Here is a 24,074-nt window from a genome sequence, read left to right as displayed (position 1 = left end):
TTAGTTAAAATTCAAGCTTGTCTGCTTCTGGATATGAAGAAGAGATCTTCGTTAACGCACAAAATCTGGCGTATTTGAACTTGATATTATCTACACTGTCCAAAAAGTCCACAGTTTCGCTATTGAATCTTGGAAAGTTAGAAATATCTCGAAGAAGTTCTTTTGCGATAAGAGCTGCTTTTTCCGTTTTGGGTTCATCCGTGTCTAGATATTGCTCCAAGATACCGCAGTAGTATCCTAACTGTGCCCCTATCAAACATGCTCTGTGGTAGCCCAAATGAAATCCTTTTATCAATTGTTGCTTGCCAGTCTCGTAGCCTTCTTCGTAACCAACGTTTTGAGCATTTTCTTCGGCAAACAATAAATTTTCAAACTCTTTATTTATATCGACGTTGTTCTCATCGGACATACTTATCGTACCTGAAAGGAAGCATGTATATAGAATATAATCTGCGATAGAAATGTTATTTAGTTAAAATAATAAGTTAAATAATAAAATACAGAAAACATTAGTTAAAAACCTTATTCTCCGAGAAAATGCTATTTTTCGTTTCCGATTATCGAAAATGCTAGGAAACTGTGATACACCAGAAATAATAAAATAATGGTTTTATATAAAATCATAAAAACAAATTAACATATTTCTTGTGTCCCGTAAATAGGACCAAAACTTTGCTTTTTAACAAAATCGTCCAGAAAAATTTGACGATACAGTAAAATAAATTACAGAATGCTTTCAAATTAATAAAAAACTTGCAAGTCCTTTACCCTATATACTATTTTAATAAAATTTAGTCACATACCAAATTTCAGTAATTTGACACAATACGATAATAATTTTAGGTTATGAATAAACCTAAATACAGAGTATGCTCGGAGAACATTGATCCACCATATTATATTGTAGAGACCGTGCTAGGACATGTTTACCAATCGTCGTCGTTCAGTGCGTGTAGAATTTCATTCTATGATGAAATATTTTCAATGAAAGGTTGAATGTAAACGATTACTCGGATAACGAGTATTTCTTTGCAATAATGAATAATTATTAACGAACGAGGAAGAAATTTTACAAACGATTTATTGAAAACGTCTGTATTTCCGCGTCGAAATGTGTGTTCATAGAAATGCTGTAGCTCCGACTAACTTCAGAGGCGTGTCATGTTTGCAATAAACGCGGCGTTCACGCGGTTCACGGGCGTTCTTTCCTACAGTGTATCTGACAATTTTTCAAGTGAATATTTCGTAAAAGATGCTCGCATTAGGACCAAAAAAGGACGGAGGTCCCAATGCGAAATTTTTCGAATCCCAAGAAATTCTCACACAACTCGACGGCGTGAAACAGTGGCTGTTAAAAAACTGCAAAAAGGTACGTCCAAAGACCCGGCGTCAAACCTCCAAGAACAACTATTCTACGATCTACGATCATTTGTACGCTTTTATCGTTGTTTTTCTAATGTTGATTTACTTGAAATACGTTCTCTGTGATTTCTCTAACACAACAATTATTATCAGAAAAATGGAGTCACCTTTGTAACGATGCAACTGCGACACGAATTTTTCGGGTACATAAACTTAATAATTTGCATATGTGCCTTTCTATGCACTGCGTGGGTTTCTACTTGCATTTTAACATTAACAGAGTCATTTTTTACACGATATAGGTTCTAAATCTTGTGTGCGTTAAGATGTTTATGTTACCGTCTAATATCGTCTAGTATCGAGAACTGTTTGTAAATATACTTTATGTTTTGCAGTATGTACAAACGGACCCTCCTACTAATAAAAGTTTAGCTACTTTGATAGTGCAATTGTTGCAATTCCAAGAAGATAATTTAGGAAAAAATGTTTCTAAACCACCGATGACCAGACTTCCTGTATGTACTCGTCGATAAGTATAACGAAATGTTATGTAGTTTGTGAATATCGTTTTGAAATTGATACTATCGATAATATTTTCAGATGAAATGTTTCTTAGATTTCAAACCAGGTGGTGGTTTATGTCATATTCTTGCTACGGCGTTTCGTATTAAGCAAGAGCAAGGATGGCGCAGATTCGATTTTCCCGTTGGAAAGGTAAATATTTCGAACAGTTCGACATATGGGTAGTACGAAACAGTAAGTCCTTGACTTGCGCAGATTCATAGATATGCAGATTCTTGGAAGCGAATCAAGGAACCAATTCGTAGGCATTTAGCTATTTATGAGTGATCAATAGACTGCGGATCTTTATGCCTTTATAGCTAAATTGAGTATGTAGATGAAATTCAAAATTGTTAAAAAATTTTTTTAATTGAAGATGCCAATATAGGATTTCTCCTCTCTGAAACTCATTAAGGGAAAAAATAACATTCAATTTAGTGAATATTTCTTGCAATCTATGTAGACAATTTTTATTTTGCATAAAGAACCACAGTCTAGTGATTAATTTTCCACGAACATAGTTTATTTGGATTTTCCTTTCAAATGAATACATACATATACGTACATGCATAAGTCGAGGATTCACTACTGTATCTAAATAATAATAAAACTTCCCTTTATGCAATTTAAAGCAATATAAAGAATGCACAATCATGTGAACAACAGTCCTTTGGTGATCGAGATAGAAGAAAAATGGTCTTGTTTTCACCTTTTATGAAGAATGCTTTTTCAAATCCTGAGATTATAAAAATATGAGAATGATTGACAATTTTATTTGTCTCACAAATGTATTCAGGGTAAAACATTTATTTTTACGTATCTTCGTACCACAATAATTGGTGAGTAATCATTCTTTCAGTCAGGATCTCGAATGGATAGAACGGTGGAGATGTTGGTGGCAGCGGAACGAGCTTTGGTTCAGAACAGATGTTTCACCGTGCCGAACATATACGTGCGAACAGACGTAGACAAATCGACAGCGGCAAAAGTGAAAGAAGCGGTTCGGCGTCACCAAGGCACGATCGCGGAGAACGAAGCGGACGCTACACACATTATTTATCCTTCCGTGGATCCAATGGAAGAAGAATACGCGCGACCTTGTATGAGGCGCGAAAGATCTGTTCTCCTTCATTGGTATTACTTCCCAGACAGTTACGATTCTTGGACTAGTTTAGATCTCCCCTGGGATTTTCCAGAAGGGACACTTGCGAATAGCAGCGTGAAATCAGTGTACAAAGTATCGGCAACGTGGGCGTTGGACTTGGATCAGTATAATGAATGGATGAACGAGGAAGATTACGAGATAGACGAGAATGGACAGAAGAAAATACACAAGTACAGACTCTCGGTGGAGGATTTAATGGCTCAACCGTCGCATCCACCTCCTTCTGCGAAAAAGCCGAAAAGGAAACGATCTCCTAGTCCACCTCCGAAACCAGGGAAACGTAAAAGCGCGAGAGCGCCTTCGGGTGTACAGAGTGCTTCCTCGACGTCGTCGCTAGCGACTCCGAAAAAGTCTCGTGGCGCTGGAGAAGAGGAGGATGATCTTACGCAAGGAATGGAGGATCCTCCGGCAGAACCTCGGATCGTAGAAGTAGTCGCTACGCCTACAAATCCACCGGTTACAGGTCAAGGGAATGCTCCGACCAGCGGTGCCACCTTGACAACTACGGGAAGCAAGAAACAGGATAACGAACTGCAACCATTAAAATCTGGTAACATGGCAGATCTGGATGAGCCGATGGAAGGCGACAAAGGAAGTTCTCAGAGCACTCAGGACAGGGAAGAGCGAGATACTAGCAAAGAAAGGGGCGATGGAAGTAAAGGCGACGAGCCAGAAGACAATGTAACAGAGCAAACCCATCACATCGTCGTTCCCAGTTATTCTGCTTGGTTCGACTACAATTCGATTCATACCATCGAGAAGAGAGCTCTGTCGGAATTCTTCAATGGTAAAAACAAATCGAAAACGCCGGAAATCTATTTGGCGTACAGGAATTTCATGATCGATACGTACAGATTAAATCCTACGGAGTATATCACGTCGACGGCTTGTAGACGCAATTTAGCTGGCGATGTGTGCGCGATTATGCGTGTACACGCATTCTTGGAGCAATGGGGACTTATCAATTATCAGGTGGACGCGGAGTCGAGACCAACGCCTATGGGACCACCTCCAACGTCGCATTTCCATGTACTGTCGGATACACCGTCGGGTTTGGCTCCGGTCAATCCAAACCCACCGAAAACGCCGCAGCCATCGGCTGCGAAGACTTTGCTCGATCTGGAGAAGAAGTCGAACGTGATGGGATCGGAGGAAAAAGCTTCAGCTGGAGCGATGGCAAACTTTGGACTGAAGATAGATCAGTATTCGAGAAAGCCAGCAGTTTTGAAGAACAAGCAAGCTGCCGGCGCTACCCGCGATTGGACGGAACAGGAGACGTTGTTGTTGTTGGAGGGACTGGAGCTGCACAAGGATGATTGGAATAAAGTGTGTGAGCACGTTGGCTCGAGGACACAGGACGAGTGCATTTTACATTTCTTACGGCTTCCGATAGAGGATCCGTATTTGGAGGAAGGTGGACCGGAAGGTTTGGGTCCGTTGGCTTATCAACCGGTACCTTTCTCGAAAGCAGGCAATCCAGTTATGAGCACAGTCGCGTTTTTGGCTTCCGTCGTTGATCCCAGAGTGGCGGCAAGCGCTGCGAAAGCTGCCATGGAGGAATTCGCAGCTATCAAGGATCAAGTGCCGGCCGCTTTGCTGGACCAACATCTTAGAAACGTCCAAGCCAGCGCGAACTCCGACGGTAACGAACAAATCCCGTCTATTTCGTAGTCTATATCTATTAGAGTCTTGTCATTTCTCGATAATGCAAAGATAGGTTTTTTTAGTAGTCAAAAGCACTAGATAAAACATCAATCTAGGCCGCGATTACCGTCAAAAGTCTTATTTTTACGTTTACCAGGCGTAATTTCCATTATTTGGAAGCCTGCAACGCTGGAAAAACGAGTCTACCCCCTTAATATTCTCTATTTGACTATTTCTTCTGTTTCTAGGCAAGTTCGATCCAGCTGCAGGCTTAGCACAATCGGGTATAGCCGGTACGGGTCCGCCCGAACCTCCAGACGACACAGCGACACCATCGTCCACCGGAAGCGTACCGACAACGGCTGCTACCTCGCCGCATTCGGCCACATCGACGCCGATAGAAACAAAGAAAGAGGAACAGGAAAAACCAAAGGAATCCGAAGTTGAGCAAACTCAGTTGGAGATTGGAAAGAAAGAGGATGAAATGAAGGAATCGGAGGAGGATACGAAAACGCCGGTGGACGTCGAGGCTATGGAAGCGAAAGAGAAGAAGGATAAGGTAGATACGATGCTCTAGTGTTACGATATGTGCACGTTTCGGTTTGATTCTATTTCTTGCTTCTTCGAAACTAGGTGGTGCGAGATGCTCAACTGCAATCTGCAGCCGCTGCTGCACTGGCGGCAGCTGCCGTCAAGGCGAAGCATTTGGCTGCTGTGGAAGAACGAAAAATCAAGTCGCTGGTGGCGTTGCTCGTCGAGACGCAAATGAAAAAGTTGGAAATCAAACTGCGACATTTCGAGGAGCTTGAAACCACGATGGAAAGAGAACGCGAAGGTCTCGAGTATCAGAGGCAACAGCTGATCACGGAGAGGCAACAGTTTCACTTGGAACAATTAAAAGCTGCCGAATTTCGAGCGAGACAACAAGCGCATCAACGACTAGCTCAAGAACAGCAACAACAGCAGCAACAACAGAATCAGCATCCACCTTGGCAACCTGCCGCGCAACAACAGCAACAACAACAACAGCAACCACCGAGTCCTCAGGCATCGGCCCAACAACCAGCAGCTCATACGCCTCCGCAACAGGCGTAAGTCTTTTGTAAGTAATTCTTTTCACTTATTAAGAGTTATTTGTTGGAACGATCGCGAAAACTTGAGAAATCAAACGGAATATAGATTTTTAATACTGAATATATTATTTCTGCGATACAGAAGTTATGATTTTTGCATCGATCTATTTGCATTTGTCCATTGACTTGCCAAAATTTCTGACGCGACTACTAACAATAAGACATTAGACCGAGTGGAAACATTTTTGGGGAACGTGTTTTGTTTGAAACCATCGTTGTTGTAATTCTCTTCTGATTCTTCATTTCCATAAACTCGTTGAATCGGCTCGGTTATTTCGGTTGTTTGCAAAGATCGTGCGATGCTCGAGTTACAAAGCATGATTGTTTACGAGTTCTACAACTAAGTCAGTCATGAGTCGCGCGCATTCAACTCCTCCGCGCGGCGGTCCTCGAGTTGTATGCATTTCTTTGCTTGTTTCCGGTTTTTCATACATGTCCGGTGCTTCCTCGCTTTCGCACGTGCTGATCGGCAAGATGTCCAATGCGATACCTATTCCGAAACGTCCGCACCGTCGCATTTCCTCGTTCAATCTGTGAAATGGCCAGACGTTAATATTTCATTGGCTTTGTTTTTCTGGATCTTTTTTTACTACTAGGGTAGAGGTACCAGTTACCATGCCCCACCCGGTTATCGGATACAAAACAAACTTTTTAGAAATTAATAAAAGTAACATGTGAAGTACCAGTATTACTTTATTTTTAAAAATAAAATTGATGTTTGAAATATTTCCAATTTTATATGATCTTAATTTTATCAATACTTTCTGCAGTTTACTAAAATATTAAATACGTTTAGTAATTTATTGAATACAAATTTAATAATGCAACAAATATTTTACTCATGAATTGCAGAATGCCTTCGAATTTTACAAAAACTTCCGAGTCGTCGCTAAATATCCGGTAACTGGTATCTTCACCCTACAGAAACAAATTTTACAGTATATTACTTACAGTTCCCACATAACCGACGGATCTTTTGCTGGATGTTCTGGATTAAGGATGTGCAACGAAGACATCAAATGAAAATGATAATGCTGAAGAAGCTGTGTCATATGAGCCCGTCTAATCTCTCCAGTCGTACAACAGTACAGAAAGTTGACGAGGTCAAGAGCGAGCGAACCGACTCGGGTTAGTTGAAAATCGACCAAACAGACATCCTGTAACAAACGGTGTCACGTTATTCGAACGTAATCGAAACTCTTGCTGCATTCTAGACGGCGTTCAATATTAATTTACTTTGCTTTACTTTACGTACACCAACGATTTCGGTTCAAATTTCGTTTAACATGTTCATTTCTGTTGTGCTCTGTCTACTCGCGTACGCAACAATATTTACAAGAAAAATTCCTATCTAGAGACTAATCCTATTACAAACAGAGTAGTAGAATATTATTTATTTACGTGACGGGGCAAACATATTTTTAACGGAACGACTATAGACAAAAATTACAGGAGAATTTGTTTGCTCTACTATCACCATCACCACCACCAACTACCGCCACCGAAGTAATAGTACTTCCCTCGTGAAATATAGCGATTGATAAAGGAAAGAAAGGAAAAACAAAAGATAGCAGGAGAACCGTAATATAAGAATCTTACAGATTTATATAATAAAATTCTACTAAAAGAAACAGATCTCATAATTTCATATTCTCACTCGGAATCCTAGCTGAGAAGGCTATGAGTTATAATAAAGAACCTGATGATATGTACAAGTTTTATACATTTTTATATGGAATTTATACGAAGAACGTTCGTGCAATCAATTTAGCGAAATAAACGTCAAGTTCACTGTAGTACGTACTTCCTCGTTTGGTTCAGCGTCATCTTTAAAGAGAATATTATTAGTCCAACAATCGCCGTGGCAAAATACGGTAAGGGGCCCTCTGACCGCAGCGACTTCGCTCATTGTACGAAAAAATACGTCGTCGTCTAGGAATGCTCTCAGCTTCTCCATGATCTCTGGTCTCTTATGCTCCATGCGGGTGGGAAGGGCTTCGGACACCATTTCGATAGCGTTTTTCGCAGCTTCGTGGTAATACTGTCGGTACCACTCTTCGTTCTCCGTTCGAAAAAGCACCTCCCGTATACCGTGACCTCCATCTGGATCTGTCAGTCTCGCGAACTCTTCCGGCCTTCGAAACACGTGTTATGTACATATGTAAAATACACATTGTTAACTTTATATTTACGTATTTGTAAAGATACTCGGCCGCACTAATTCATAGAGAAGATGAAAAAGGAAAGACAATGACAATGTTCAACTTGCCTAGTTTCTCGGAGCGTCAAACTGAGCGCGTGAAAGCCGGCCAGGGCTTTCAAAGCTCCTTTCAAATGGTCAAGCTCGAGTCCCTTCCTTCTGTCTGCCATCTTAAAACCTTTCTCCCTTAAATCCTCCATAGCGATGAGATCGATACGAGCCGCGTATATTTTGGCAACGCCGTTGAACACATTTCTGCCGTCCGTTTGCAACTTGTTCAGGGTGGGCCACACGTACGTATAGAACGCCACTTCGTTTCGAAATAGTAATTCGCTTTTGAACGCCTCCCGATGTTCCCTCGACTGAGGCAACACTTTGTAGATGATCGCACGCTCGTAATCGATCCATTCGATCGTTCCACCGGTTGTCTCCCTTCGTTCTTGACCTTTCACTCGAATACGATAGAGCATAGACGTGTAATTGTCACCTCGTCCCGAGCCAGGTTCTTCCTCCAAACTGTGGATCTCCACGTCCGGTTCGTCTTTCTTTATCAATTCGCGAACAGCCTCCAATGTAAGACGCGCATCTTCTCCTTTCTTCTCCATCACTCTTTCTTTCTTCTCGCCGTCCAAGCAAGGCCAACAATCTCGGGATGTACAGAGTTTCCCTCGAATACGTTTCTAGAAGATCTCTTCTCAACGACCTCGCCAGATTTGGTTTAACGTTCTGGTATCGGTTGGTACCGTAGCATTCCACTCCTTCAAATGGTCGAGTGAGTTACGATGTTAAGCTACGCGATGCAGGAAATAAGTATTTGAGTGACAAGAGGATAGTACCTCCCACCGCCTATACAACTTAATTTATTAATCGTACGTACCCTACCTAGAGGGACAAGGACATTAATATCTTCCAATGACGCGTGTAATTTTTATTCTTTGAATGACATATTGATTGAAATTCTTCGTAAACTTTCGATGTGATACAGCAATACGATAGTTTCACTGGACGTTTTTAAAACTAACAGACAAAATCTCAAAAGAAAATTACAAGCTCTCTACAAATACGTATCTCTTTATTGCGCCGAAGTGAAATTTATCTAATGATTATACTATACATCGCCTTTCATTAAACTTTTCAATTTATTCCGCTGAACGTTGTCCAAATCTGCATCGTTACTGTGCAATGTTCCAGCCATATCGACGACGTGTTGGAATCCTACGTTTACACAGTATTCGAGAACGAGCTGTAATGATAAAGAAAGAAATTCAGTGGATATGTTTCGCTTGGAAGAGAATATGTTAAGAGAACAATTATAAGTACGTACAAGGGCTTCTGTAAAATAACGCTCCGAAATACATAACTCAAATAATTTGTCTACTTGTTCTTTGGACATCATCGGCATGAACGAATTCAGATTCTCGACGGTATACTTTAAAACTTCGTTGCATTCTTTCACATCGCCGTTCTTTAATAAAAGTAATGCCATGTAACCGATAGTGGCAGTAGAAAATTGCCCTTTGCTACTTTGTTCCATCTCGTCCTATGATATATAAGAGATCTTTGTTAGGTAGTTACATAGTTTATAGTGAATTCCAATGCAACACACACTCAACCTTTATATATCTCCAAGTTCTCTTAGCCGCGCTTGCAAATGTTGCTTTCACTGCCGGCTGAGCTTGTGAAACGGCCCGCGACATTATTTCCATTGCGTTCAGGCTCAAATCTGAATCTGAAACCTTAAACGTCTCCATATCTGTCCAGAATTTTGGTAAATACTCTGCTACCTCTTCCGATGGGTACATTTTCATGGAATTCAAAATTTCCTTATAAACGCGATAATCTGGGATGTACAAATTGGGAACAATTTTCTGGTAACGCTCGAAGAAATCTGGAATCGTGTTTGTCGATAGCATCAACATCGTGTATACATAGAAGAAAGCAGCCTCCTGTAATTAGAACGTATGTTATTCGAGTAATCGACGGGTAAGTATTTGGCGTGATCAAAAGAACCGCACGTTTGTTAAGTTGTGTAAGAATTGGTAATTGTCTCCGGTAAAAAGAATATCATACACTTTTTCACCGGCTTCTTTATCGAAATAAGTATAATAAGCTGTGTCGATGGCGGTGACGAAAAATTTTACGTCTTTCGGATCCTGAACAGTGAAACTCTGTCCTGCAGCCGAGTTTAAAAGGTCCATGAAGGAATTGTACGCAACATCACCTATCGAAACATCAAGTTTTTTCAATCAATAATTAAATTAAAATCGACATGTACGAGAAATATTTACCTGCTCGCGTAAATATGGTAATAGCGTAATTATACGATGCTAACGATAGTTTTATATTCAGTCTTTTAAATTCTATAAGTAGATGTTTCGCAAGATGTTCCGCTGTGGTGGTATTTGAGAACGTAGAAGCTACGCTAAGAGCAGCATTTAATGTCCTAACGTTCGGTCGAACTCCATTGGTGTTCATGTGTTTGAGAATTTCGTATAACGACTTCGCGGATTCTGAACAAGACTCGGGTGGATAGGTTTCTATAAGTAGCTCGATCAAATAATTATAAGTATCGACATTTAACGGAATATCATTCTTCTTGCATTCTTCGTACAACAGCCAAGTCTCATCTATCTGAAAATTTTCAGTTAGTTTCATTACACTCTTATAAACTGTTTCGTAAGCAAACTCAAATTACTATACCTTTTTCCATTTCGCGAAGCCACAGATCACAGTATTGTGAGCCTTGCATGCTGTTGCATGATCTTGAGTTTTCAAGAAATTGTATAATTGCTCCACCAGAGGGTTGGGCCTGAAAAAGAAAGATGTTGAAAAATAATAGAAACGCTTGCTCGTTGCTAGACAGCGGATTTTATGCATTTATGAGAAAAATTAACTCCAGTTTGTTGTAATTCAGGAAGGAAATTCTTATTTTGCATAAGGATCCGCTGTCTACTCGTTGCTTTCGCGTTGCTTACGTCCAAATCAGTTGCGTATCTGGTTTATTGAACCACTGATCGTGTGGAAGCATTTTAAATGTATCTTCTCGACTATTACAGAAACATAACAATTCTAAAAGGTTTTGTTTCGCTGTATTGGAAACATCGCCTTCCAACAGATTGTAAATATGTAACGCATCCGAAACATTAGTTTCCGCTACAGCTTGCAGAAAGATCTCTTCCGATACTTGACTTTTATCCTTATATGCTACTGGTGGGACGAATGCCTATGAATTGCAAAAACACAACCAAAAATCATTGAATACCACATTCGAATGGACGATCAATGGTATTCTATCGCATCAGACAATGCATACCTTGATTCTGGGTACTGAGAGGTCTTTCGGAAAGTAATTTGCGTGTTCCTTGTGAATCCACATTGCTGTATCTCTACCAGACTCGTACGACAGTGCATAAATACGATAGTCCGATCTTTTCATTGGAATTAAATAGGGATCGTCATGGTACTTGTAGGAGGTGCTCAATGGATCTCTTGGCACCGAACGATCAAGAGCCTTCAATATTGAATATAGAGAATTTCATGTAATTCTACAGCAAGTTTTGAACATGATTTCAAGTAAAACTTTGTCGTATATTTACACGTAAGATATCCGTGGGTCTTCGTTCTATTCTAAGTGGTATTTGTATATTAGAACTTAACCTCGACGTTACAGATTGCGATTTTTGCAACCAGCGGCATGGAGATCTGTTAAACGTTTATGTTAGAATCATACTGTGACATCCATAATATAAAGAAAACATTATATTAATTATTTACATAATTGTTTTCACGAGAATCACATATTACTAACCTGTACGAAATATGCTTCAAATGGTTCATTTTACGTATTTCTTGAAAGTTGTTTATAAAGAATGATACGTTGTTAAAGTAGAATAAAATACGATAAAATAAAAATCTATTAATGCTTCATACAATTTTTTGTATCTTATTGCCTCGCATAAGAGCGGGTTCAGAGTTGAGAGTCTGCATGTGTTGTAGAAAGAACGTGCATTGTCGAACGTTTAGATAGCCTAAGTAAGCCTAAACCCTTACTGGTGCATCTGTTCGCTTCGCTTGCCTACCTGCAGGATTTCTTTTCAAAGTTACTGATTCGCATTGTACAGATTCCCATTGAATTTTAATATTTCTACAATATTTTTGTTCTATCGAATACGCAGATTCAATTTGTTAGAAAAGGATTTTATTATTTAGAAATAAAGGAGTTGTTCGCATCCTGTTTTCTATTATCTATTTATTTATTTACAGTTTGTTTTAACGTTCAATTTAGATTTAAATATATATAATGATTGAAAATTGAATTTAAATTTATATTTTTTTTTAGTTGAATTTCTCGATTTAAATTGGGTTGCTGACTGACATTAGGAGTTAAAAAAGAGAAGGACGTTCCTGATTTTGTCTTCGTTTAGATTCGACTCGCACTACGCAAGCTTACAGGTCGCAATAATAATATTGACTATTTGTTCGTCGACTTTTGTAAATCGAAGATCACCGATAAATAAAAGTATCGTTGGACAGTTTGATCGTGAAAGGAGCATTCTTTTTGAAATTGCAATGGATTCGTGTATATATAGAGGCTCGTGTGTACGACAGCTGCACAGTCGTATCTACAAGATAGAGATTCTTTCAGCGCATTTATTGTTTAGCATATGAATGGTGCACGTATACAAGCATGTATGGATGTGCTAGCGTGCACACATGTCAAGTGTACCCTTTGGCATATTATACAGAAGTGAATAAAGTTTATAAGGAAAGCAAAACCAGTCCGTGAAGAAAAGTAGTTCTCTTTCGCCGTGAGAATACAGCCCCGTGCCCGTGGACGGGTGAGCGCGCGCTCCTTCGCGCAGTCTGCTCTAATGTGGTTGTGGCAGTGCCGTATCTATATACGTATTTACACATGTGTACTGTGTAACGTATAGCATGTAGGTACGCGCACACTACACCGTACTATATGTACACCTATGCCGTGCACATTTGGAAGAAGCCAGGTGTTTTATTTCAAACCGTGAGACTCTTAAAGGGGGATGCTTGCACCACGTTGAACCACACGTCTTCTACCTGAAGAATATGAATGAAAAACAGGATTCGTGTTCCACCAGGACGACCCCACTGCTCTTATTGTGTTTTCTTATTCGATCGAACGTAATGTAACCCCTCGTACGTAATTTTTCCACGCTTCCTTTCAACCAATTTCCCTTTCTTCTTTTTCCTTGTATGTTTTTTTTCCTCTCCTACCCAACGAAAAAGAGTCGGATAGTATTTAAATAGAATCTGAAACGACGCGGCAACCGTACGATTACGATTTGCTTATTGTGTACATGGATAGACAAGAGAACACTATACTATACATACACGTATATGTGTTTACAGTATTATTTTCTGCTGTTCGTGCACCAATAAGATTCTGTTCATTCGAAATACGTCGAAAAAAGATCTCTTATTGAGATCGTGTTTCTGCTTTTTCATTTGTTTCCAATTTATTATTGCGGACACCTCCGTACAATTGCGTCGCTTTCTTTGTCATTTGAACGACATTATGTTTATCATTGTGTTCTTCGCGCGTTACTTTGTATCGTTCAATTAGAAAAATGATTTTGGACAAAATTTGATTTGGAATTTTATGGAGAAAAAAGTTTTAATGATATACTTTGATGCGTCTCATATTTTCGAAAAATCTTAGTACTAATGTGCAGTGATTTCAGGGAAGAAGGTTGAAATGATACATCTGAAAAATATTGAAATTTCGTCATTTTATTTGAGAACATATAGTTCCGTACGTTTCTCCACTTCGTACACCAATTAATTATATATTTCATCTTCGAACGAGGGTATTCATATAATTACGATAGAATTTCGTGTACAGTAGGTAAGTTCGTTCGATCGTTTAATTTTATTTACAATATAGAGACGATGTATGAACGACATTTTATAAATATAAATTCGTAAATACACGAATTAAATGTTTAAAGTCGTTCAGTTTAATACGGTTAACGACGCTCGGCATAGTAGACACAGCGGATGATCGATCGAGCAGATCCAGCAGGCCGGAATGAGTGCAATTTGATCTAATCTAACAACAAATAATGCCCACATCCCAACCTGCCGGTGTGCTCGACAAGTTCGCTGAAAACAATCACGTTGCCCAACGACGCCGTCTCGTTTCTCCGACGTGTTCGTTGTTTGTATTCGTCGCTGGTATATGTTGCATTTCGATAGGCCGGGATAAGTGCAATATTGACAAATTCTGTAGTCACGAAACATTGTCACAAATCTCGGCCTACCTTCGATGCAAGTCTTTCGTCGATGAATTTCTTATTTCCAAAATTCCTACGAATTTTCGGACATGCCAATTGGACGGTATATCCGAACAATTTAGCATGTTCGACAGTGTAAAATAAAAATATTCGCTCGGTATATGTATATTTACGTGCATGGTGCATGTGCTTTCACAACGACTGTTCTTTTCTTCTCGAACTCGGCCCTTGTCGATTCATTCCGAATACGAGAATTGTGTGTTGCGTGTAATCGGAAATCTTCGTGTAATTTTACAAACATGAACATCGGAGTTCGGAACGCAACAATTAAAAACTATCATCGGTTCGACGATTCCACTGTACGTCGTGTGCTAATGTTTCTTCGTACACGAGATTCAAATGGAGTAGGATCCCGTAAAGTTACGGAAACGCCGCGAAACGAAACACATGACAGTCTCGAAGAAAATGAATATCGATGCTCTCCAGATTCTCCGTCGTAGCCCGTGTAACGTACGTACCTACGACAACTACGACGAAGAAGATACATTATGATTTCGAATCAGTTTGATCAATACTTCTCGACACGGATCTTCGCGGATCGACGCGAGTGCGCTGATCGGATCGTCACAGAAATTCAGCCGCGATAGCATGGTGGTATCGCGGATCCACGTTCCAACGAGGCAAACACGTTTTACCGGCGTAGCACTACCCTAACCCCCAAATCGAAGCGAATGACGTCTTTCGACGGTTACTAAATAGTAAATAGATATGTATCCCGATCCTGCGTCTCTCGACTATCTTCTTTCTCCGTCACTGACCGTCTTTGTTTGGTCTGATCGTGTTTCGTCGTGTCCGGTCGTTTAGTCCTGTCGCAGTTATGCTTGAAAATGCGTATTTTTGTGGTGACGAAAACGGCGCGAAGTTACGGGAAAACGTACGATTTCAGAAATTCCCGTGCACTGCACTGCACTATTATCGATGTACGGTACTCTGGCATGGCGTGTTTTTTTCGAATCCGATAAAAACGATGATGATGCAGCGGTGGGCAATGTCGAAACATTCGACGATCAGCTTCGGAAATTGTTGCGTTCCGATCCGTCCAAGTTTTGTGTTCGGTTCTCTCTCGCGGGCAAGCAAAGAATATCCGGCGAATCCGTAGAACACCGTAAAGGCCGGCCGCGACGACGTTATCCCACGTAGGGAGTTCTCGACAAACTGCTGCCCGTGACCAGGTGTCCCGACTCTTTATTCCTTTTGGGCTCCAAGTACATGAAAGCCCCCGGCTATATAGGTGCCCCTTAGGTTCGGTGGTGGGGGCTTATTCTTATTTAACAGCAACGAAGCAGGAACACCAGCAACAACCAACTTTGAGGCCTCCCTTCCTTTTTCTCTGTCGTCCTTTTTTTTCGGTCCCACTCTATTCTCTCTGTCATTCTCCTGCAAGTTCCTACCTTCGATTCTTCCAACTTCCTCTCCAATGTCTTCTCTCTCTTTTTCTCTCTTCGTTGCGCGACGTCCCTTTTCCTTCTTCCTCCGGATCTCCCCTTCTTTCGGTTCTTAAAAGTATCCCTCTCTGTCTTCTTTTCAATCGAGCAACCGTCTTCCCTTCCTCGCGCTTCGTATTCTTTCTTCTTTCTTCGTTCTTCCCTGTACCCGCTTTGTACTCGCTGCAGATCCATCGGCCAAAGCCCGCCAAAATTGTATCAGCTGTCCCGAATTTTGCTCCGCCTGTCAAGTACGTGACGTATGCTGCTCTTCTCTTGTCCTTCTGTCTTCTCGCCAGGTAAGTATCCTCTCCTCCCATGGGAGAGAGAGGAAAAAAGGGTCAGTTGAATTTTACAATAGCCAGGTTATTAGAAACGATGCAACGACGCGTCCTGGACTCGTTTTACAAACGCGAATTATCGCAGAATCTTTCTTACGATCCGTCGCAGGACACATTCCGTTTCCCACATTGGTCCTCCTTTATTTTCCTTTCGCAAGAATAATTTTTTATTTTCGAGATTGTGTGTGTGCAGCGTTTAGGTTCAGATATTATAAAAATGCACGTGTTTGTTGGTATCGACAACCTAATTCTCACTTTTGTACCTAGATAAGCCATATTCGTAACACGACCAGATTTGCTTTCTTTATTTAATATGTTTAATAGGGGATTGTTACTTTTCAATTCTTCTAATGTTTTTACTGTTTTAAATTACACGTGTAAATTATACTAGTAATAAGCGTGTACTATTACAAGTTGTAGTGAACCGCTTTATGGTAGCGTTGGATTCAATAATTGCATGATTTGTATCGTTTGCATCATTTGAATAATTGTTGTCAATTTCTGAAGCATTTTTCTTCGATGGTTGCATCGATACCGATTAAATGTAAAAATAGATGTGTAAGAGTAAAAATGATAATATTCTGGACGAACAACTATCGGCATGATATTTAATTAAATTATTGGCAACGTGTATTCGCTAGAATGGTAACCAAACGCATTAATTCGTGAGTGTGCAAAGTATTCGAAGACCTTTTAAAAATGAATAACTTTTTTGAAATTGGACCCGCGACAGCTTGAGTTTTTTTTTAAGCGTTAGTAAAAATCACGATTTAAAAATATTTTATTTGTACCTGTAATGAAAATTTAAAACATTTGTTTTGTAAATCTAATGCATGCACAAAGTTTCATTTAAATCGGTTGACGCGTAAAAAAGCTATGGGCATTGTAAAATGTAAAAGTCTTCGAATTTAGGGTCTGCGATTCATTTAAATCGCAGTTTCTTACAATTTTTGCCATATTTTCAATCAATTATATTTCATAGAGCAACCTTGATTGATTTCGATGCAACTTTGTACATGTATACAATTTACTTAGACCCACCAAAGGCACCTTCTAAATTTACATTACAGCCACAGATAAATAATTTAAAAATCGTGACCTTTATTATCCCCTTTGCAATTGCGACCAGTAACAATTAAAAAAGAAATTATTTGACTTCTAACGACTCAAAAAAAAAGCTCAAGCTGTCGGGTCCAATTTCGAAAAAGTTATTCGTTTTTAAAAGCTGTACGAATATATATATATATACTTCGCACGCCCACTGTCGTTTCGAATAGTATATAGTATACGCATGCGTACGCAGTTGAGTTGAAAACTGTGATTTGCGCGAGCGTGTGGCTTGCGTTGGCTCTTGTTGCGATAAGTGGAGAATTTTTCGAATGTTCGACAAGCTGTCGGCAATGGTATAGAGATTCGAACGTTTTTCACCTGGAACAGCTGAACCTTGCGTTGAGCAGCACGTGCTCCTGTCATCGCGTCGCAACTTCCCTTATTGTTAGATCGAGTAGCGTGTCGTGATCGGTGGTAAACGATTTGCAAGGGTAGATCGGTAAAATACAAGATCTCTAATTGAATCAAGTATGTCATCCATAGATAGTATTCGTTGGAAAACCTTGAAATCTTGAGTTTCTAGAAACGGTGTTGTTGTTTTGGGCATCAGTGACACACGTGTACCGGTGTACCACCGCATCGACACGGGAAACCAATGGGAATGATTGAGAACCACTTGTAGGAGGACAGCTGCGCTGTGAGCGCATCTGCTGTCGGTTGCACGGGCACGCGCGCTTACATATCCTTATTTCTACGTTGGCACTACTATACCGCGCGTATACTGTATATGTACTCTATACTTTACATATATACACAAGTATTATACTATAACATATAGATACACGCTAGTCAAACTTGTGCGGATACTTCAATACAATCTTCTGCTCTGTTCTCCGTATTTCTGTCCTTTTTATCGTATTCCCCATACGTTTTTTCCCTTTCGTTCTTTATTTTTCTTCGAGCTGCTCTCTTTCTCCCTTGACGTTGGCTAGTTCGAGCGGGTAAGGTTCCTTTTTTCTCACCCCTCGAAACTGCCACTGCGACTTCGTGAGCTAGCAAGCAAGAAGCTCAAATCCCGTTTTCGACGAGTACCTCCCAGCGAACTGTGTGCATCTTCTTCGGTTGTATTGGGGGTTGACGGACCGTCGTCATCTTCCCTTTAATACCGTTCAGAACGAGGATTTACAATCCGTGAGAGAGAGGGTCTACTTGTGTTTATGGCATACACGACGGCTGTCTGGTTTCGAAAGCCTCGTGCGCCTAGTTCATAATACCCTACGGCCTACGGGGCTTATACTTATACACGACTACGGGACGGTAGGTACGGAATAGGATGGGATGGGACGGGACACGGACGCGGTCGGGGACTCGGCTCACTGTACGGTGCCCGTTCGTATCGGTGTGCAGCTTGCCACCCGGTACCGTGCACCGTACCACCCGAAAATTTTCTTTGTCCTCATTGTTCCGACCATTTTCACTGTGTACGCGTTTACGAGTCTCTGCCCCGCGCTTCTTAGAAAATTGCCGATTTTCCCCGCCAAGGGGTTTCCCATCTGCCCGGCTTGTCTTGTTCCGCTCCTCGCTTCCTTTCTTTCTTCTTTCTCCCGTGTTCATTCTTACCCGATAGCCTACTACCTCTCCGGATTTTCAGTTCGGCCTCTTTGTCGCTTTGCATACCTGCTCTCGTTTAAGAAAACCGATTCAACGGCGATCATCGTGTCGACTGCAACTTCGCTGAACTACAGATTTTATTTAGTTATTATTTATTTATGGTTTGTTTTAACGTGGTCACATTAACAGCGAGGTCATTTTATTTAGTTGTTTATTAGGTTGGAAGGAAAGTTCTGCTGTATTTTAAAGAAAATATTTGAATCGATTTATATATAGTTTAATATTATTTGATGATACAATTTACATTATTTGTAACAACTTGTTGCCATCTTTCAGGTCACCTGTCAATTCCTGTTTCGCAATGAATCACTAACAACCTGTGTTTTTGATTTACAAGCAAAATTACCTGCTTATTTCCTCCAACCTAATATTTATTTATTTGCAGTTTATTTGAACGTAGTAGCGTTAACAGCGAGGTTATTAGCGATCACGTGGTTTACGCTTGTTATAATATATTTGACATGTAATTTGTAAAAAAGGCCTACAGTTAACATTGATATTAGGTTGAGAGGCTAGCATGAAATTATAACACTTCGTATAGATCGATGGATTTAAAGAAGAGAAGGACGTTCCTGGTGTTTGTTTCGAGATATTTAAAGGAAAAGGATATTAACACTAACTCTAATGGTTCAATGTTGACAATATCGTAAGAATTATATTGAATTAAATTAGTTTAAAATAATGTGATGTGAAATAACTGATAAACTCATTTTTTTTAAATTTTGACTTAGACCACTTTCATAATTATGGACACATATAATGATTGAAAATTGAATTTGAATTTATATTTAAATATACTGATTGAAAGTTGAATTTGAATATAGATTTAAATATACTGATTGAAAGTTGAATTTGAATTTAGATTTAAATATATTCACTGAAAGTTGAATTTGAATTTAGATTTAAATATATTGATTGAAAGTTGAATTCGAATTTACTAAAAACAAAGCCGCTACGAATATCGATAGATATTTTTTGTAAACCAACTGAAACATCAAATTTTGACCTTTATTTTATTTCTATCAAATGTTCAGAATACGAGACGCTTTAAAATATTTTTATTCAAACACGCTACCGCGTAGAATGAAATGATATGAAATGAAATGCAATGAAATGAATTGAACTGAAATGAAATGGAATGGCATCGATGCGCCGTATGCGCTTCACACCGTGAGGCCCAGATGGCAAGCGTCGAATCCCTTGCTTAAATTTTAACCGTGATACGAGGTTGTTGGTTCCTTGGCCACCTGCTCTACGCGTAGATCGAAACTATTCCGAAACATCTCGAGTTTTTCACCGAAAATACTAAACATCTGTAAATCAAGAAATAGTGCGCTCGTCTCTTCTCATAGATATACGAGTAGCCGAGTCGCAATCTCTACGCACGTCGGTTGATACCGCTTCAAAGATACAAGTTTTCTATCTGAGCTTATCGATAAGCCAGTAGATCCGTTGAATTTTCATCGTAACACGGTTGCAACGGCACGTACGAATTTCGAAAAATTAATACCACGGATAGGGTCTACTATCGACCGTATTCTCACAACGAGGATCTCAAAACTCCACGTCTGCCGTGCTGATTTATTTCCTCGGAACTTGTAGTAAAAAAAAGCTATTGAAATACTGTGCGGTAAAAAACGGTCGTTCCAGGCGACGTTACACTTTGGGACGGGTTTCAAAAGATCTTTGTTCCCGTCGAGGAAGTGTATCCGTGGTCGAACGCAAACGTGTTTGTACGCTGTGTATACGAACGCTCTATACCGTGTGCAACCGGAAGTTAAAACATACATAATGTTTCTGGGTGCGCCGGTTTGTGCTATTTTTCGCTTCACTGACAAATAAAAACAATGTAATGATTAATCAAGATTCAAAGCACGTGGCTAAACGCGATCTATAATTCATGTTTGATATTGGATTCCTCTTATTGTTCTTTTATTTTCAATTGTGTACATATTATAATCAGCATATTTCTCGAATATGTGGTGATATTATATTTGATCGAGATGCTTTCGCTTCTTCGAACTTCGAACGTTTAGGCTCGTTCTATCCGAAGTACAGTGAGTGGAAGAGCATCAAATTGAATTGAATTGTAATTTGTCTTCTTCGAAGTGGATGGAGCATCAGTTACCTCGTGTCGATAATACAGAATCCGCGTGTCGGTAACGTGATCACAACGTTATCGACGGAGTAAGCGGACGATACAAAAACTCGTAGGCGGGAAACGACCGATATTTGGGTCAACTCAACAACTCCTTTCACTGTTTCACTCGTAGAAATGACTTCATACACACAGTATTCAGCAGTATTCAGCCTTTGTAGTGGAGGAAGGAGAAAGCATTCCCGTTAAAAAACAGTATTATATTTCGGAACGAAGCATCCTACTTCCTATCGAGTATCAGGCGGTTCCAGCAAAAGTTACTGTGAATTCTTTCGAGTATTAATCATGGGATCGTCGAGATTAATAATACCTGTACAAACTGTGTAATCAAACGTGATGAGTGGCCGATGAAACTTGTTATTGACACGTTAACATTTCGTATCAAATGTTCAATAAGATACTTAAAAATCAACAATGTCCACAATAAAAGATAATACCGTTCAAGTGGTGTTCGTTTCATTACTTTTGGATCTCTTAGCGTTTACTATGATATTACCGTTGTTACCGGCTTTGTTAGATTATTATAGAGATGTAGAAAGCGATCAAGGTTTATATTTTAAGATTTTACATTATATACAAAGCGCACGGAAACTGTTTAACGCTCCCGACAAAGTTAGTACAGTACTTTATGGAGGTTAGTGTATTTTTCTTATTTCATTCATTATTTGAATTTCAGTTCTGTATTAATTAGAAAAATTTTATTTGTAGGTTTCCTCGGTTCTATGTACTCCTTTCTACAATTCTTGAGTTCCCCGATTGTGGGCGCACTATCAGATATTTATGGGAGAAAACCGTTAATGTTGTTTTGTTTGACTGGTATTCTGTTATCTTATTTATTATGGGCATTATCTTTTAATTTTACCATATTCGTCATAGCCAGATTCGTTGGCGGCATTAGCAAAGGCAACATTAGCTTGTCGATGGCTATTATAACTGATGTTACGTCTCCAAAAACGAGAGGGAAAGCCATGGTACGCATAAAAAGAATCTATGAATTGGATATGTAACGATGCGCATAATAGAAATTTTATGAATTAGAAATTCTTGTACTTTTTAGGCATTGGTTGGAATAGCTTTTTCCATAGGTTTTGTTGTAGGACCAATGATAGGAGCATTTTTTGCTTGGAGTTCGAGCAACAACAGAGAAGGAACTTGGTATATAATACCGGCTATTTTTGCTTCTTTCATAACTGCCAGCGATCTATGTTTCGTCGCTTTTAATTTGAAAGAGTCCCTACCAGAGAAATGTAGAGCGCTCTCCTTGAAGTCTGGTATATCTGGAGCTATGACTTATATCAATCCTATTGATCTATTTCAATTTAACGGAGTATCTGGTCTAAGCTCGCAAGGTGAATGTTCTTTAACTACTCGGTTACAAACTTGAATGTATTAATACAATGTATAAACATTATTCTTTCAGATAAGAAAAGTTTGAAAACTCTCGGCTACGCATACTTTGTGTACTTATTTCTTTACAGTGGTTTAGAATTCACGTTAACATTTTTGACCCACTATTTATTTCAATTCACGAGTATGCAACAAGGCTGGATGTTTTTAGGGATTGGATTAGTTATGGCTCTTTTGCAAGGAGGTTGGGTACGAACGATTCCTCCGAATAGAACAAAATCTACAGCAGAATTGGTAAACGCCTATCAAATTCAGTTTGTCGCCTACTAATTCACGGTTTTCATAAATTTCAAATATTTTAGGGCCTATGGTTAATAATACCTGCATTCGTATGCGTTGGGTTAGCAGAGAATCTGCTGATACTGTCCATTGGAGTATTTCTATTTGCAATTTGTAAGTACGAATAAGTGAGTAGAACAATACAAAGTCGAACATGAAAAATAAGAACTTTTTGATGCACCATAGCCACTGCCATGGTTGTAACTTGTATGATGACACTGGTATCACGAATTGGGCCTGAGAATCAAAAAGGAGTGATAACAGGTGTATTTCGTTCTCTGGGAGCACTGGCTAGGGCTTGCGGACCTATCATAGCATCTTCGGGTAATGATAAAGTAAAGCAAATATGTATTTAATACCTATTTACAGCTCTATACATGTCATAACTGTTATTCTAGCTTTCTGGTGCATTGGGAGTAAGACGACGTATCTTATCGGGGCTGTGCTTCTCGTATTTCCACCCCTTATTCTTCAGAGCATAAAATCCCTTTGACAATAAGGAATTTTAAAAGAAACCGTAAGACGTACCTCCGGTGATGTTATATTTACATATGTACACCTGTATACATATTCGAACAGTATTTTTATATACTTTTTGTATGCTTAAACAAAGTTTTTGCGATTACATTATACATTTTTTTATTTTTTTGTATTAAAAGGGTAAACTTTCGTTTCCAGGATTGCAAAGACAGGGTTTTCCACAAAAGCGCTAGAGAAAAGATCAGCCTAGACTGCGATCGCCCTAAAATATCTTATTTTTACGTTTACGAGCCGTAATCTGCATTATTCGGCAGCGCAATTTGCATTATCCGGAAGGATAAAGCTGCGACAGGTACATGGTGCCGAATAATGGAAAGTATGCCTCGTAAACGTTAAATTAGGGGTTTCACTTTTGTCTAACGCTTTTGATTACTGGAAAATCCCATCTTTGCATTATCGAGAAATGAAAAGACGCACCCTTGCAAGGGTATTTGGCAGCAGGTACTTAGCTGTCGCAGGTTTATGGTTCCGAATAATGAAAATTGCGCCTCGTAAACGTAAGAAAAGGACTTTTGAGGACGATTCCCGCACCCTTGCAATCCTAGCACTAACCGTATCGCGATCGGTCAAATGACCGCTTTCACATTGTATATTTCTTAATTATTGAAATTATAAAGATGCTTTCATTGGAAACTATTCAATAAATTTCTTTATTTGAGCACGTATTATTATAAAAATTGTGGAAAATCTAAATAAATTCAGTCTTGTAATTTTTATAAAACAATATACAATCCGATACATTTTGTACCCGGTACGGTTAGTGCTAAAAACGAGTCTAGCTCCTCAACTATAATGAAAACGCTAAGACAG

General features: G+C 39.5%; 5 protein-coding genes across 5 annotated transcripts; 2 read left to right on the top strand and 3 right to left on the bottom strand.

The window, feature by feature from the left end:
* Positions 1-4: 4 nt before the first annotated feature.
* On the bottom strand, positions 5-1,144 carry LOC143216459 (uncharacterized). Its single transcript, XM_076439519.1, has 2 exons — positions 804-1,144; positions 5-420 (listed from the first exon to the last, which is right to left on the bottom strand). Exon 2 carries the CDS (start codon positions 407-409, stop codon positions 5-7), a length of 405 nt encoding a protein of 134 aa, XP_076295634.1. The 5' UTR covers positions 410-420; positions 804-1,144.
* Positions 938-7,496, top strand: Mor (SWI/SNF- related protein mor). Its single transcript, XM_076439489.1, has 7 exons — positions 938-1,369; positions 1,758-1,877; positions 1,963-2,076; positions 2,783-4,730; positions 4,981-5,291; positions 5,366-5,834; positions 6,819-7,496. The coding sequence occupies exons 1-6, from the start codon at positions 1,253-1,255 to the stop codon at positions 5,825-5,827; spliced, it is 3,072 nt and encodes a 1,023-aa protein (XP_076295604.1). The 5' UTR covers positions 938-1,252; the 3' UTR covers positions 5,828-5,834; positions 6,819-7,496.
* On the bottom strand, positions 5,909-8,670 carry LOC143216455 (uncharacterized). Its single transcript, XM_076439514.1, has 4 exons — positions 8,135-8,670; positions 7,670-8,000; positions 6,817-7,022; positions 5,909-6,396 (listed from the first exon to the last, which is right to left on the bottom strand). The coding sequence occupies exons 1-4, from the start codon at positions 8,668-8,670 to the stop codon at positions 6,174-6,176; spliced, it is 1,296 nt and encodes a 431-aa protein (XP_076295629.1). The 3' UTR covers positions 5,909-6,173.
* A 442-nt stretch (positions 8,671-9,112) lies between these two features.
* LOC143216445 (small ribosomal subunit protein mS39) lies at positions 9,113-12,126 on the bottom strand. Its single transcript, XM_076439496.1, has 10 exons — positions 11,874-12,126; positions 11,662-11,767; positions 11,379-11,576; positions 11,041-11,288; positions 10,766-10,874; positions 10,354-10,696; positions 10,081-10,286; positions 9,679-10,011; positions 9,390-9,605; positions 9,113-9,308 (listed from the first exon to the last, which is right to left on the bottom strand). The coding sequence occupies exons 1-10, from the start codon at positions 11,900-11,902 to the stop codon at positions 9,174-9,176; spliced, it is 1,923 nt and encodes a 640-aa protein (XP_076295611.1). The 5' UTR covers positions 11,903-12,126; the 3' UTR covers positions 9,113-9,173.
* Positions 12,127-19,972: 7,846 nt separating this feature from the next.
* Rtet (major facilitator superfamily domain-containing protein rtet) lies at positions 19,973-23,349 on the top strand. The gene is made up of 7 exons (XM_076439510.1): positions 19,973-21,672; positions 21,747-22,009; positions 22,096-22,387; positions 22,459-22,679; positions 22,748-22,838; positions 22,911-23,048; positions 23,123-23,349. The coding sequence occupies exons 1-7, from the start codon at positions 21,453-21,455 to the stop codon at positions 23,215-23,217; spliced, it is 1,320 nt and encodes a 439-aa protein (XP_076295625.1). The 5' UTR covers positions 19,973-21,452; the 3' UTR covers positions 23,218-23,349.
* Positions 23,350-24,074: the final 725 nt, after the last annotated feature.

This window comes from Lasioglossum baleicum, chromosome 15, assembly GCF_051020765.1.
Source record: "Lasioglossum baleicum chromosome 15, iyLasBale1, whole genome shotgun sequence".
NCBI classification, from domain to species: domain Eukaryota; kingdom Metazoa; phylum Arthropoda; class Insecta; order Hymenoptera; family Halictidae; genus Lasioglossum; species Lasioglossum baleicum.
The sequence above is the reverse complement of the archived record's forward strand: the minus strand, read 5'-3'. Positions and strand labels throughout refer to the sequence as shown.

Bases quoted from the DNA above. Each gene is read 5' to 3' on its own strand.
- Rtet (XM_076439510.1), top strand. From the start codon at position 21,453: ATGTCCACAATAAAAGATAATACCGTTCAAGTGGTGTTCGTTTCATTA. The intron at 21,673-21,746 runs GTTAGTGTATTT...TTTTATTTGTAG, and splicing joins TAGTACAGTACTTTATGGAG to GTTTCCTCGGTTCTATGTAC. The intron at 22,388-22,458 runs GTGAATGTTCTT...TTATTCTTTCAG, and splicing joins ATCTGGTCTAAGCTCGCAAG to ATAAGAAAAGTTTGAAAACT.
- LOC143216455 (XM_076439514.1), bottom strand. From the start codon at position 8,670: ATGGAGAAGAAAGGAGAAGATGCGCGTCTTACATTGGAGGCTGTTCGC. The intron at 7,023-7,669 runs GTACGTACTACA...CGTTTGTTACAG, and splicing joins ACGCTGAACCAAACGAGGAA to GATGTCTGTTTGGTCGATTT. The intron at 6,397-6,816 runs GTAAGTAATATA...GCCATTTCACAG, and splicing joins CCGTCGGTTATGTGGGAACT to ATTGAACGAGGAAATGCGAC.
- Mor (XM_076439489.1), top strand. From the start codon at position 1,253: ATGCTCGCATTAGGACCAAAAAAGGACGGAGGTCCCAATGCGAAATTT. The intron at 1,370-1,757 runs GTACGTCCAAAG...TATGTTTTGCAG, and splicing joins TGTTAAAAAACTGCAAAAAG to TATGTACAAACGGACCCTCC. The intron at 5,292-5,365 runs GTAGATACGATG...CTTCGAAACTAG, and splicing joins CGAAAGAGAAGAAGGATAAG to GTGGTGCGAGATGCTCAACT.
- LOC143216445 (XM_076439496.1), bottom strand. From the start codon at position 11,902: ATGAACCATTTGAAGCATATTTCGTACAG. The intron at 10,875-11,040 runs GTAAGCAACGCG...TTTCTTTTTCAG, and splicing joins GATACGCAACTGATTTGGAC to GCCCAACCCTCTGGTGGAGC. The intron at 10,012-10,080 runs GTGCGGTTCTTT...TTCTAATTACAG, and splicing joins TCTTACACAACTTAACAAAC to GAGGCTGCTTTCTTCTATGT.
- LOC143216459 (XM_076439519.1), bottom strand. From the start codon at position 409: ATGTCCGATGAGAACAACGTCGATATAAATAAAGAGTTTGAAAATTTA.